Raw genomic sequence first — 14,091 nt, forward strand, 5'->3', positions numbered from 1 at the left:
GATGTCAGATATATGACATATGAATAAATCGATATGTAATTTTGTATCGATGTTTTTGTTGATATATTATCTGATATTTTTGTGCGATATAGGGATATTGAACATACGAATTGAAATCAATTGTATTTAAGGCGGCCGTAGAGTAGTTTAGTAAAACTAAAATAAAGGGATCAAAACATTTGTAATTTTCAATTATGCTAGTACAGATAAATCAGAAAATCAATTAAATTTTCTATGAATGAAAGGAATGAACCAATGTACTTGTCAAAGTACTAGTGATTTCGAGATACATATGCATATGTAGTTAGAACTTAAACTCGGTTGGAAAAGAATTGTGTGGCTCCTATCCTTCCTGAAAACGTCTGAAATCTAGAATGAAAATATAAACCCCAACATATTTGAGTGAAACACATTTTTAGGTGATTATAATTTATTAGAATTTTTATTGACTTAAGGTATATATAAATAAAATATTATTCAAGTACAAAGTTATATATACTCATTAATATTATTTGATTCAAGTAAATATATTTCAAAGTGGCTGTTTTTTATATATTCTTTCAATTAAGTACAAGTTACTGTTCCTGCTCTATTTCTAAGGGTTCGTATAATCCTCAAAAGTACTGTGCACTCCACGGTCGAGTCGAGGTCAGGTCGAGTCAGGTATTGTATTTGACATTGCCCGAAAAACATTGCAAATCGAGTCGCTATAAAGTTTTGAACCTTGCATATGACTCGTATTAAAAATCACGAGTTTTTCGTTCTTTTCTATTTGCCTGTCTTAAAAACGCATGTGTTAAGTACGTTGTGAAGTTGTTAACGAACCCTGATCTGATGTTTACTTCAAACCTTGCCCATGCAACAAATGTATCTTCTTTGTGATTTAAGTTTAATTTGGATTTGGATCACAAACAGTAAATACGTCTTTAACGATAATTGCAGTTGAGTTAAACATATCAAGAACAGGGTTTCCATTTTTAATTATAAAAATATTGTATCTGCATTTTACATGTTTTGTTTTCATTCGTTTTGTCTACTATCGGTTTTGCTTGAAATTACAACGTCCAGCCTTAAACAAATAATTTTCGTCACCAATCGCCTTTGCGCACGCTCCATTATCCATAACACTCGGTTTCAATTAAATTTTGCATCTAAACGCTACGTTGCCTTAACTTCAGTCCTTTCGCAGAAAATCTAACCTTAAATGTATTTAGCTCTTCTCCATCTTCTACTCAACTTTCCTAGCATGCTGCAGACACTAAACATAAATTCAATACACACAGTTTTTATAAGGTGTTTAACTCTTTAAATATATCAAAATTGTAATGTATACTGCTTTCTTTTGTTGCCTGAATTAATTTCTTCTCTGTTCGACGTGTTGACCTCTCTAACTACACATAAAACTTCATCTTTGGCCACCGACCTCCCCCTTCCCTTCAATTTCCAAATTTTGTATTCTCAAAACTCGATACGATCGATACTTCCTTTCCTGTAAATATGAATTGTTGTTTATCTATGGTTTTGTTTTTATATAAATGCACTAAATGTTGCACGGACCATTTGTCTATGTATGTTATGTTTTCTGTTCTTTTTTGTTGTTGTTATGATATATTCGAAGGTTTAATACTTCGCTAAGCCAATGAAATGTGAGAAAATATGTTTCTATTTCGTCATTTTGATCGCTTTTTATGTATTGTTTTTTGTTTTATGTTTTATTTTGAGTTTATAAAATGCCAAAAATTTGTGCAAATTTCTAAAAAATTTTGTTTTGTTTTCGTCCTTTTTGTATTATACTAAAATATTTTTAAGTTTAAAATGTACTTTCTCATTAGATTAAATTTTTGTTTTGTTTTCATTTTTAAAATATTGCATTTTATTTTGTGTTTTTCTTTTGGAGGCTTTATCCCTGAGTGATTTAATTTCATTTGTTTGTCATTTATTGCAACTTTTTCTTTATTAACTTATTGTTTTATATACTCATACGCGATTTAAATTATTGTATGTTAGGAGAGACACCAAGAAAATCAATTGCAAAATAATAACTTCTTGTTTGCTGTTTGAAGGTCGATTCATTATTTATAAATTGTTACTTTTGTTTATAAATTGTCTCTGCGCAGAGGGTGGATGGGTGAGGTGATGATGGATCGGTTACAACATTGGAGAGTCGCCAAGTAAGCGTTTCTTGTCCAAAAAAAACTTGTTAATAATATGCTACCCTCTAATGTAGTAACTGTACTTAGGTTTTGCATAGTTTTGTTTTGTTTTTTTTTTTTATTTTATGGATATTTTTTTCTCGTGGTTTGTTTCGATTTACTTCTATGTGTATGCATGTGGCTGGTTGTTGCCTGTTTTTTAGTAGGGACTTCTAGAAGGTGTGTATTGTATTTGTACTTCGCTGCAAGTGTTTAAATTACATTCCATTTTTCTGTACTGCAAACCAAAAGACTGGTGTCAAATAGCACAGAAATGCGCTTAGTACTGCTGTTGAAACATTAATTTTCCGAAAAAGTTCGTTTACAAGCATATTGAATGACCCTCTTGGCCCGAACACTGCGGGTACTATTGCATACATACATATACCCTTCGGCAACAAAGTTTGAGCAGAAAGGGTCATTTGGGAGTTGTTTTGTGTGTGTGTGTGTATCACTGAAATAAACAAACCATGATACAGTTACTGTTAATCTATATGTATCTTCTGTATATTAGCGTATATTAGTTAGAAGCAGTCATATTAACTATACAAGTGTACGAGAATGCATACCATGAGTAAAACATAGCCTTGTATGCATATGGATTTATGGTTTAATCATGTACGTTTATCGTTAATCTCAAAAATGCTTTGTATTTGAACAGTAAATTACGTTGTCACTCGCACGAAGTGTTTGCACTTTATTTCGGTTATTGTTTTATGCCTTTATTCCTATTCTGTTTTCATATGCTCTTCTGCTCTCCTTTTTCCATTGCATTTATATATATAAAAATATTGTTTTATACAGTTTGTGTCTGGGTTATTGTTATTGGCTAACAATTGCAATGTTTGTTGATCTGCTGTGCCATCTTCTATCCTGGTATCTGTGGCTTCTGTATATATTGTTCATATTTTTTTAAATTTGTTTTCTTGGTTATCAGTTGTCGATTCGTAAGCTGGATATAGGTGTGTGTATTTGTATCTATCGCGGTATGAATGTGTATTACACATAGATATTATTGCAGTTTTTTGTATGGTAGTTTTCTGCTCTAAAGAGTGATGATGGCTGGAAGTTAGGCATGCATTGATGTAAGTATATTGTATTGCATTTTCTGTTTAGTGTGTGTTTCGCGTAGGAGGTTCTCCTTTCGTTCCTTTTTAACGTTCAAGTTTAAAAGCTTAAAATTACATGACCTCGAATCAGAGGGGGTTGTTCTGAGGGTTCCGTTCCCCTACTATTCCTATTGGTAAAATAAAATACAAGACTAGAAATCAATTTCATTTTAGGGTTTCTTAGTTCATTAATATGCGCAAAAGTGTGATTAATTGTAGGTTGCAACTCAATGAAACAAGGATTCATTCGCCCTAACACATGTGTACATAGATACATACATACATATGTACATTCTAGCCAAGTATTTTGTCTCGAAATAAAATACATTAACGCGATGAACAGAGGCGCCGACCAAGACAACTAAAAGGCAAATCAAAATGTTTGTAAATTGCACATAAATTGATTAAAATTACAAAAAATTAAAAACTTATTCTTAAAACGGCTACCGATCGATAGTTTTTCAATTATCAATTGTTGTGTTTGTTTTTTATGCAGCAATTTCAGATCACAGATCCTCAAAGAGAAATGAAAGTAACTTTTTGTGTGGTATGGTATTCCCATTCCCTTAATATATGCGCATACTAAACTTCGAAATCTTTTTAAATCTGTTCCGTATCTTGTTAAGTTAAGTTGTGTTTTGTTTTGTACATTTACTCTCCTCTTCTATACTTTATACTTTAAGAAACTTTTGTGCGAAAATCTCAACTGAAAGAACTAAAGCTAAAGAACTGAAAGTGTCGTGAACAAAATCGTACTAATACTTGCAAATTGTAAGTATAACATCTTTTTATTCAGAGGGTTTTTGTTATTGGAGTTGGAGTTGGGTGACGCTCAGCAGGACCTTTAATAAACTCTTCAACAAATTTCAAAGGTGGCACAACTGCTGCCAGCACCATACGATCCTTACTAAGAAGCGCAGGGTACTGCCAACAGCTCGGCCGCCTTCATGGTTTGAAATTTGTTTGAGAATTTACCAAAAGTCCTTGTACGATCCTCAGGAACCATGTAGTGCATTGCTCTGTGCATTGTTGCCACCGGATCCGTTTACGTTCTGCGCCGATACCTCGGACTTGACGCGTCGGGCAATATGGGAGCGTGTGTGCTTACGTAAATGATCCTTGCGATAGAAACCTAAACAAAAGCATTATAATTAGAAGAATTAGTCATTTAATTAGTCATGTACCAAACCACATTGTGGATGCGTACCTTTTCCACACTCAATGCAAACATGCTTCTTCTCGCCGGAATGGATAACAATGTGCAGAGTGAGCTGCTCCTTGCGCTTGAAGGACTTCATGCAGATCTATTGATGGAAATCAGAAGTCACAAATCAGTTAAATGACACCGAAGGGGGTTTATCAATTTCTAAAACTTGCATTGCACACATGAGGCCTGTCCGGTATGTGGGATAGCTTGTGCCTGGTCAAGTGGTCCTTGCGTTTGAGGGCCGCATTGCAAATATCGCAAACGAAGCGTCGCTCCACGGCATGGGAGATGACGTGCTGCTCGATTAGACTCCGATCCGGGTATGCCATCTGACATTCGGGGCAGCAATAGAGCGTGGATCCATCCAACGCTTTCGTCTCTCTGATCTCGCCTGGTTTCGGGCGTGGCTTCTTCTCCTTTGGCGGTTTCTTCTTTTTGGTTTTCTTGCCACTGGCCGTAGTGGTACCCCCACTCGCGTTTGTGGTGCCCACCGACCCCGAGCTGGACACTGCCCCGGCTCCACCGTTGGTGACCGCTCCATTGGCATTGCCGTTGACGCCATTGCTGGTCCCGCCATTGGTTAGCGAAGTGCCATTCGCGTCCGTCATGTTGGTCATGTGACCGCCGTGCTCCATGCCGACTAATCCCCCATTGTGGTGGCCTCCGTTCGCACCGTTATTGCTGGGTGTCAGGGCCACGCCTCCCAGCGCCAGGCTGGCCAAATTCGTGCCATTCTTCAGGACATCGCCAGAGGACTCCTTCTTGATGGTTTCCGAATACTTGAGGAAGTGCTGTATAGAGATTGGCAGTGTTGCGGAAAGCAAGTGAGATGAATAGTCCACAGTGTTGGCCGTGTTGGCCAGCGTCTGCCACGACTGATTGACATTCTGTAAGATCTGCTGATTGAGAACTGCAGAGGGGAAGAACAAAACGCTTTAGTTTATAAATAAATTAAATCATTTCATCTAAAAGCTTCCTGCCATCATACTTTTCTTGGTGTCTGCTACAATTACAACAAGAAACCTACCCCAACAACAATTTTCTTCACCTTGAAAACCTGGGAGGAGCGTGTGTAAGCAGCAGCAGGCTGCTGTGTGGGTAAGTGGGGACTCGGGACTCACGTCTATTTTCTTAATATGCTATCCCAGGGATAGCATCCATTTACTTCCAAGGCCACAGGCAGCATCAGCGGAAAGCCTACTTTTTTCCTTCCTGTGTATATCCATTCCATCCCTTCCTCACTTCTTGCCTCTGGCAAAGCTTTAATTTCAGACGAATTTTCCGGGCAAGATTTCGCATTTGCAGAAGCAGAATCGTAATCAAAATTAAAAAATAATATCCACTTATAGTGAAAAAGTATGCTATGAAATCTCATCTACTACAATCCACACACAATGGCCCAGACAGGCCCAAAAACATTTATAAATAACGAGAAGCCGAATAATAATGTGCGTCCTTGAAATACACATATACCAACCCAAAAAGGCTATGTATACTTAATACGTATACATGCCCATGTGTATGCCCGAGTGTGTGCCAGTCCCATGTACATACAGCTAAGCCTCCCCTCCTCTCCCACAAACCTGTACGGTTTTGTTACTGCTACCAACAGTACTGGTTTTGAACTGATTTTCTTAGCCACCCACGACGACTCACCTTCTTCCCGGTCACGTTCGATTTTTGGATGGATTTTACCCTTATGATCGGCTGCAGCGGCTGCATTCAGAAAATTTAGATCACCCTGCGGCTGTGAGGAGTATGGTATGGATATATTCTGACCATATTGCATGTTATTTGCTGCCGAAACTGAAATGACAAAAAATAATTATAGTTAGCAGGATGAACAGGCAGGCAATCAGACAATTCAAGCAATCGAAAATTTCATCAGGGTATGCATTTACACATCTTGGAGTTGAACTGGGAGGGTTATCACAGCCTGTATACAGTATATATTTTTGTGTATTATAGATTTAGATTTAGGTACAACTAGCACTGGGAGCAAGCCAATTCAACTTGGGACCGCCACTCGCGAGCTCCACAACGCACACTGGCCGACTAACTACAACTGACTGCTGACTGGGGCTCTGGTTCTGGTTCTGGCACTGGCTGTGCTGTGGCTCTGTCCCGAGAGCTGTCTAGAGTTTTCCCGATTTGGCGGCGGCGGCTCCTCCTACAACTCCTCTAACTCTCAGCTGGCAAGCCGAATAAAGATCGGGTGCCGGCACAAAATCCAACAACAAAACAGAACGACAAAAGTTACGACGATATGGCACGATACATACCAAGTAAATACATCGTCTGTGTGTGAGTGCTGTGTGTAGGCTGCCGCAAAAGCTCTCTGTGTATACAGACACATAAATGTACATACATACACACATACTTGCGGATATATACGAGTGTAGATGTATATGTATATATATGTTCATGTATATGGAGTTACCATACGCTGTTCTGTTCCTACCCGGTGTCGGCGTTGTCGAGAACGTGCGTGTGCCTGCCTACATTTGTTGTTGTCTGCCTGCTGTCGTCGCCTGCCTCCCCCTCCTTCTACCAGACGCCTGCCGTCTGCCAAGGCCAAATTTTAACACACAGACACACACACACACTAACGCACCGCACAGACCCTTACACACGTGTTTTTGGGACCGACAACGCATACATAGGAAAAAGGAAATTAAAACTGAAACTGAAAATGCCGGCCGCGGCGCGGCCTCTTGCCAACAACAACCGACACGCGCGCAAGCCTGAATGTATGCCATAGAAAAAACGTTCCCCATTTTTTTCAGTGGGTGTGCATTTTTTACTTTTCTGTTGGGCTCGGCTCTGCCTTTCGCCTTCAGAAAAATTTCTTAGCCGGGTGCTCGGTTTTAAAAATAACATATTGTGGCTGTTGCCAATTGCTTTGTTTTACTGTCTATACTTTGCTGGTACAACTACAGCTTACTTTCCCTTGCAAGTACATAATACCTTTGGGCATCAGACTGGACTATATAAATAAAAATAAAATAGTGAAAAAATAGAAGTGTTGGAATTTATTGTTATACTCTTCTAAGCTGTCCTGTTTGCAAGTCATTTGAATAAATTAGCGAGCGACCTTGAGCTAATATGTAACATATTTTATATTCCAAACGAATAGGTGCAGTAGTGCAGGGATAATTAGAATAAGTATTCCATTGGCAAAGTAATTAAAACAAAAAGAACTGAAACTCAAGTCATCCAACAAACTATTCCTTTCTAATTCAATAAGTTCAAAAGTGATGATATCGTTATCAACGAACAAGAGAAATGACTATAATGAAGCCATAGCAACAACACAAAATAGAAGGCATGCGTGAATGGGAGCCGGAATGCGTTGCGGTTCTCGTAGCATTTCACTTTTCACTTCACTTTCCCATGAAACAGGATGACGATGACGACAACATAGAAGAGAACGATGTCGCCTCTGTTGTTGCTATTTTGCCGAGCAACGAGTTAAAGTCGGTGAAGTTGAAACAGAGGCCAGGCAAAGGGAGAGTAAGAGCGAGGCGCCCGGAGCACCGAGTACGGAACACGGAGCACACGGAGAGAGAGAGAGAGAACCCATACAATGGCGGGGCTTTGACAGTTCAAGTGGGGTTCCTGGGCGGATCATTCACATCAAAGTGGAACAAAATGGAAAGGAATACGACTTGGGGCGGATGGTTTGGGGGGTTACGATTTGGAAAACATGGCGGATGGCGGTTATTTAGACCTATCTATGGCTTTGTGTGTCGGCTATAGTGATGGCATACATATATGTAGATGCTTGCATTCGTCTGTGTGTGTGAGAGGCAGTGAAAGCGAGGAGAGCGCCCGCGCCAAAAACCCAGAGAGTGAGGGAGTGAAAGAGAGTTGATACAAGAGAGAGAGAGAGAGAGAGAGAGAGAGACCATCCATGGCGTGGTTAGGAAAACAGCAACCCCTAGAGTTGGGCGAAATTTGACCCCAAGTTTGATGCGGTTGTTGGTATGAAAGGGGATACACGGCGCCACTGGCAGACTTTAAGTCATCAGCGCGCCAGCATGACAACAACGATTCTATAACTGCTTTAAGTCTTAAAGTTATTCGCAAGAATGGAAAAAAAATCATTGAATGCTGATACCCATCAACTATCCTACCAATAGCTGGTACTGGTGCTGGGGTGGTCTGCTCCCCTACCACCCATCGTTCATTGCTTTATCATGAGCATATTTTTAGTGTTGCATACATCCAGGCAACATTGGGGGTGTAACCAGCCATTCACACTGAGGCATATGTACAAATGTGTGTAAATATATACATGGGTACATAAAAATGCAAATGGTTTATGGCTTGGGTGTCTGTGGCACATTAGACCCCCTCTTGCAATCCGAATCCAAATTTTCTTTAGGGTAAGTGTCCTCGACAACAAGAGACCAGTTGTTAAAAACCTGAAACAATCCACAATTTTACAAATTAACAACATATTTACGTAGGTCTTTTAGTGACGTTGTCTAATCCAATCGCGGATCATAATTTTATTTGCTTAGGATGTAAAAAATATTGCCTCATTCCAAGAAATGTGCCTCATGAGCGTTTTCCTATCTTTAACACACCATGTTCTATTGAAACGACATCAGCAATTGCCTGTCGATGTAAATGGTATGGTATGGGCAAGGGGCTGCGAGCAGCGATATCTGCATATTTCCTGGTAGCCTAATAACAATTTTTACAACCGAAAAGCGATGAAAGCATCTGCATCAGAGATAACTTGCAGCTGGAACCGCCCGGACAGCCTCAGAGCTCAGGCACTGGCGCTGCAAAGCGATAATACAGCTAATAAGCGACAAGAAAATGCAATTGCCCGAGAGCCGGCTTCGACGTGGGACAGTTTACCTGCCTGCATGGGATCAACCACAGCCATACACACACTCGCACACAAGGCTGCATAGATTACGTACAGCTACATGTATGTACATACATATATAAAACGCGAGATAAAAGAGCAACCCACACGCACACGCACACACAAGTATAGAAATTTTCCTGTTAAAGCAGGTAAAAAAAATATAAAACGCTAAACTGGAAATATAATGCGTAGCTCAAAAGCCGGGATCAATGAACCTCTACATGCACGGTGGAGTTGTGGAGTTTGGGTCTGCGTTTAGTTCTTTACTTTCCAATAAATGCATACATACTACCTACATATGTACGAGAGCATTGTTGCCATAGCAAAAATAAATTATAAAATGCGTTCTCTAGAGGATGGAGAAATGGTAGATGGGAGACGGGAGGAGTGGGATGCCTGGCCGGGGAATCCAATTATGCAAGCAAATGCAACTAATTAGAATTAATAAGGAGATGGAGAAACATAACGCAAGAAAGAAGTGGGGGTGATTGGAAGTAGGATGCTTTGCTTGCCCCCTGTATTCGAGTCTTAAGAGAAGGAAAGGGAGGATTAAAATCCCAGTAGGGGTTGCATGGTGGTCGGTCACACCCGTCCACAAGAAATATTGCAACTTGGCAGGAAGTCAGTGCAATTAAAAAAGCAATAGCAGGCGCTTTTTGGTTGGGGGTTGTAAAATGTGCTCACACATACACATATACATATATACATGGGAGTGTGTGTGTGCCTGTTAAATTGTATTTCTATGTACATACATACATATGTGCATAAGTAGCTCTGAGAGGAAAACCCACCCCGACCAAACAGCAAAGTGAATTGCAGAAAATTCAAAAGTTATTTGAGTTCATTGCATTTTCAAGCCAAGCAAAACAACAGCCACACACCAAGAAACGATGGCAGCAGAAGCAGCAGATGCCACACACACTCGCAAGCTTACACCCACTAGCCAAAAGGGGGTGGGTGGTAATGACTCAAAACATAGAGTAGAATATAAAAAAGAGCGCAAAACGAAAAAAAAAAAAATCGTCATATTCTGCTTTGATGACAGGGTATAAGTCGGTCCGTTCCCTGCTTAACAACCCCCATATGTAGTGCGGTTTACAAATTGGACTAGACTAGCCCTCGTATAAAGATGTCTACTAGTGCTACAAGGGATGGGGGTGGAAATACATCCATACGACCATACATGTGTAGGTTTATAAATATGTATATAAAATGAATCTTCCTTTCATTTGCAGTTCCTCGAAACTAAAAACCTGCAACGATACGTACAAATAATCAGAAACTGATCGATCAGTACCCAAAAATCGGTCTAGAGTCTAGACCATAATAAGTAAACGATGAACAAATGGAATAAGAAGACTCTCCTTCACAGAACCAACAATTAAAGGGCGCTTAAACCCGTACCACGCATAATACATAAACGTAATTCCCTATATAACATATCCAACAAAACAGCAGTTCAGTTCCTTCCATACCATCGATACATAATACACCAAAGCGAAGCGTTGTGTAGGGCAAAGAGGCGGGTATATGCGGCAGCCGAACATCGTCGCTGCCGAGTGAGAGTGTATGCCCTGACGCTATGACGCTGGCGTCGCCGTCGCTGCTGCTGAACTGCTAGCAGCGGGGCGAAAATCGATAAAAATAAAATAAATTTTTAGTGATTATGTTATACATACATACAAGCACACACATACACGCACTCATACAAACTCATACTCTCGCACAAGCACGTGCATGCTTGCCTCTGTATGGGATTTGGTATATGCACTTACCGTTGGCCACATTCTGATTAAAATGATTGCCATTGGTCTGATAGCGCTGTACATGATTATCGGTTCCTGCTGCGGCTGCAGCGGCTGCTGCGTTCGCAGGCGGCGTTCCAAATGCACCCGGCGTTTGTGCATCAAATTTAGCGGCGAATTGATGTATGCCAGAGAACGGGCCACCAAACGCGGAGAAATTCATCATAGCAGTTTGTCAGCTAGCTGTTGTCACGGCGGGGTGGGGGTTTCGCCTCGTCTCGGCAAATAGCGGATCTTGTATTCTCGAATCGGTTTGCTTCACTTATCCGTTACACTATAGTAGATATATGTATGTATATTTTGAACAATTTACACAACACGATCCGATCTCTATTAAGCCGAAACCAGAGACAGGCACTGATGAAACGAAAACAACGGCTACGGCGATGTTGATGGCGATGACGCTGAACTCTATGCGGCAGTTTTTCAAGAGTGGGTGGTGCTAACTTTTCTTGTTTGTTGTTGTTTTCTTGTTTTATTCTGTTGTTGGTGGGGGTTGGTTTCCGTTGGTGTGGCGTGGCGTGGCACACACACACACTGCGACACGCTCGCGTTTACACATACACACACACGCACACACACACAGTCGCAAACGCGCGCGTATGAGCGCACAATTTTATGCTGTGCTTCGCTTTTTCGGGGGTAGTAAAGTGTACAACTTTCAATTTCATTTAAACTAAACACGCACACACCCAAGCAGAATTAAACTAAAATCTCGCTTCCAACCGGCTCGCTGAGGCTCCGAATTCAAACTAAAAGTAACATTACAACGAAAGAAAGCGGAAACACTGGGGCAGGCAACACAGACACAACGCGGACGGCGGCAGCGACTGCGACGCAAATGACAGGGACATATCATAGCATAGGGTATATTAGGCCTTTTCAATTTGTGCACACAAACATGCATCGAGCATGCGGAAATTTTGAAGCATGCTCGCTGCGAGTGCTTGTGTCCCTCTAGCTGTTTATTTATATTTAAGCCGAAGTGATCATTTCTGTTTTAAGCGTGACTTTGTGGGGCGCATTTGTACAGGTACTCGGTATGCAGCCGTCGAATAGCCCTGACACTTATTTCTTCGTCGACTGCAGCATTCTTACATGTTTGTGTTAGTTCGTTGTGTATATATGTGTAGTGTGTTTGTGTGCGTGTTTGTATGTATGTAAGCGCGCATGTTGTGTGCCGCTTTGAGGGTGGAAGTTTTTCTACTTCTCTGGAAAATGCGCGTTTATTTGTACGTTCCTTACATTTTGCTGCATTAAGCGTTGGGCATATGACACTTGCCCAACCTCTCCTCTTGATTAGCTAAATTTTAGAATTAGTCCGCTGTCGAATATCTTCTGTGCAAGCGAACTGCAATTTATGTTGCAACTGACGCAGCAGCAGCCACAGAAGACTCAGCGAGACACGAAATTCGCTGTAGGATGAAACCGGTTAGCAGCATAAAAACTGGTTTGATGAGCTTGACAACACCGCCAAGCAGGATGACTTTTTAAATGTGGAATTGGTTGTACATTTGAGTTTCGTTTCGAATTAGTCAGTTTAGTGGTCTTTGAACTGAAACGTTGCAGACATGAGTCAGAGATGTATGTATGCTATCTGCTGTTTTGCCAAATATTCACAGATTTCATAAAATGGGTGGAATATTAAAGATAATGTGGATTATTTGTATGTACTGCAACCGTAAGCAGAGTGCATTCACAAGTCGGTGATATGTATACGAAACATGAAAACGCACACACAATGCGCCCTGTATTTTTATTTGGATTTCCAACTTTTTAGGGTTGTGTGGTATTGCTGTGCACTTATACGCTTACATGGGAACGCATATATAATGTACATACATACAGTGTGTGCATGTATCTGGGATCTGTTTGCACGAGAGAGAGAAAGAGAGAGAGTGGCACCGAGGAGAGCTCGGGCGCATTTGCTCTCGTTGCATTTGATTCTGCTGCTGCGTTTGCTCGTCAATGCTTGTATTAATGAAAGTGAGTCCAGCAGCAAAAGAAAGCATGTTCTCTTTCAAGGGTCCGCAAGTGTTCTAGTATTTCTAGACGCACTGAATCTAACCATACATGCGTTGGCTAGGTTCAAGCAATCAAATATGTAGTTGAGTTTTTCAGACTGTAATATGTACGTACCTATGCACATGCAAACATAAATGCATATGTACATACATTCATATATGTGTATTGCTTACTTAAGCCAAAGTAGCTCAGAATATTATCCTATACCTTCAGGATCTTGCCAATTCTTCGAACTTGTTGAAAATAATATCCAAAACATTGTAGCAGCGCATGTTCAAGTCGCTGCGACTGGAAATTCTCTTTTATATGTTGAAATGAATGTGTGAAAATATATGTACATGTGTGTACCTATGTGTGTGTATGTATATTTTTCTCATTCTTGTTTTTTCCTGTTGCAGTCTTGTCTTCTACTCGTTTGACTTATTAAGAGGGTTGGAGTCTTTTTACGATTCTCTCGCATTCTCTCCTTATTCCTCATTCTCTCTCATTTTTTCTTCCACTCTCTCTCCCTCTCTCTTGGACGTTTGAATGCAATGCTTTGTTTAGCTTGATTTTTGAGCTGCAACTGTTACATACATACATACATATGTATGTACATTGTTGTTTATAATGAATTTATATCCACATTTTCCAATTATAATAATTATTAGATTTGCTCTCAGGTCGCATAAGTGTACGAAATGATATCGGAGAGGTTCCGTGTTACTCGATCACCGGTACTGGGTACTGTTTAGATGTAAACACAAAGATACATACATGCATCATATGTGCCTACATATTCATATATATATTATATGTATGCATGTATGTACAGAATCTGTCTAAAATAAGAGTAAATTTTACCTGCAGATATGTACAAACACACACT

General features: G+C 40.2%; 1 protein-coding gene across 1 annotated transcript; it reads right to left on the reverse strand.

Annotated features, from left to right (window-relative positions):
• Positions 1 to 2,426: 2,426 nt before the first annotated feature.
• On the reverse strand, positions 2,427 to 12,533 carry LOC111070068 (transcription factor che-1). Its single transcript, XM_022360367.2, has 5 exons — positions 11,169 to 12,533; positions 6,165 to 6,314; positions 4,679 to 5,418; positions 4,509 to 4,605; positions 2,427 to 4,433 (listed from the first exon to the last, which is right to left on the reverse strand). The coding sequence occupies exons 1-5, from the start codon at positions 11,362 to 11,364 to the stop codon at positions 4,297 to 4,299; spliced, it is 1,320 nt and encodes a 439-aa protein (XP_022216059.1). The 5' UTR covers positions 11,365 to 12,533; the 3' UTR covers positions 2,427 to 4,296.
• Positions 12,534 to 14,091: the final 1,558 nt, after the last annotated feature.

Source organism: Drosophila obscura, unplaced genomic scaffold (assembly GCF_018151105.1).
Source record: "Drosophila obscura isolate BZ-5 IFL unplaced genomic scaffold, ASM1815110v1 contig_4, whole genome shotgun sequence".
NCBI lineage: Eukaryota > Metazoa > Arthropoda > Insecta > Diptera > Drosophilidae > Drosophila > Drosophila obscura.

What these genes read in the sequence shown, in the direction of transcription:
- LOC111070068 (XM_022360367.2), bottom strand. Translation starts at nt 11,364, where the DNA reads ATGATGAATTTCTCCGCGTTTGGTGGCCCGTTCTCTGGCATACATCAA. An exon ending in TAATCAGAATGTGGCCAACG is followed by an intron (nt 6,315 to 11,168) that starts GTAAGTGCATAT and finishes TTGTCATTTCAG; the next exon opens with TTTCGGCAGCAAATAACATG. An exon ending in ACAGGCCTCATGTGTGCAAT is followed by an intron (nt 4,606 to 4,678) that starts GCAAGTTTTAGA and finishes TTCCATCAATAG; the next exon opens with ATCTGCATGAAGTCCTTCAA.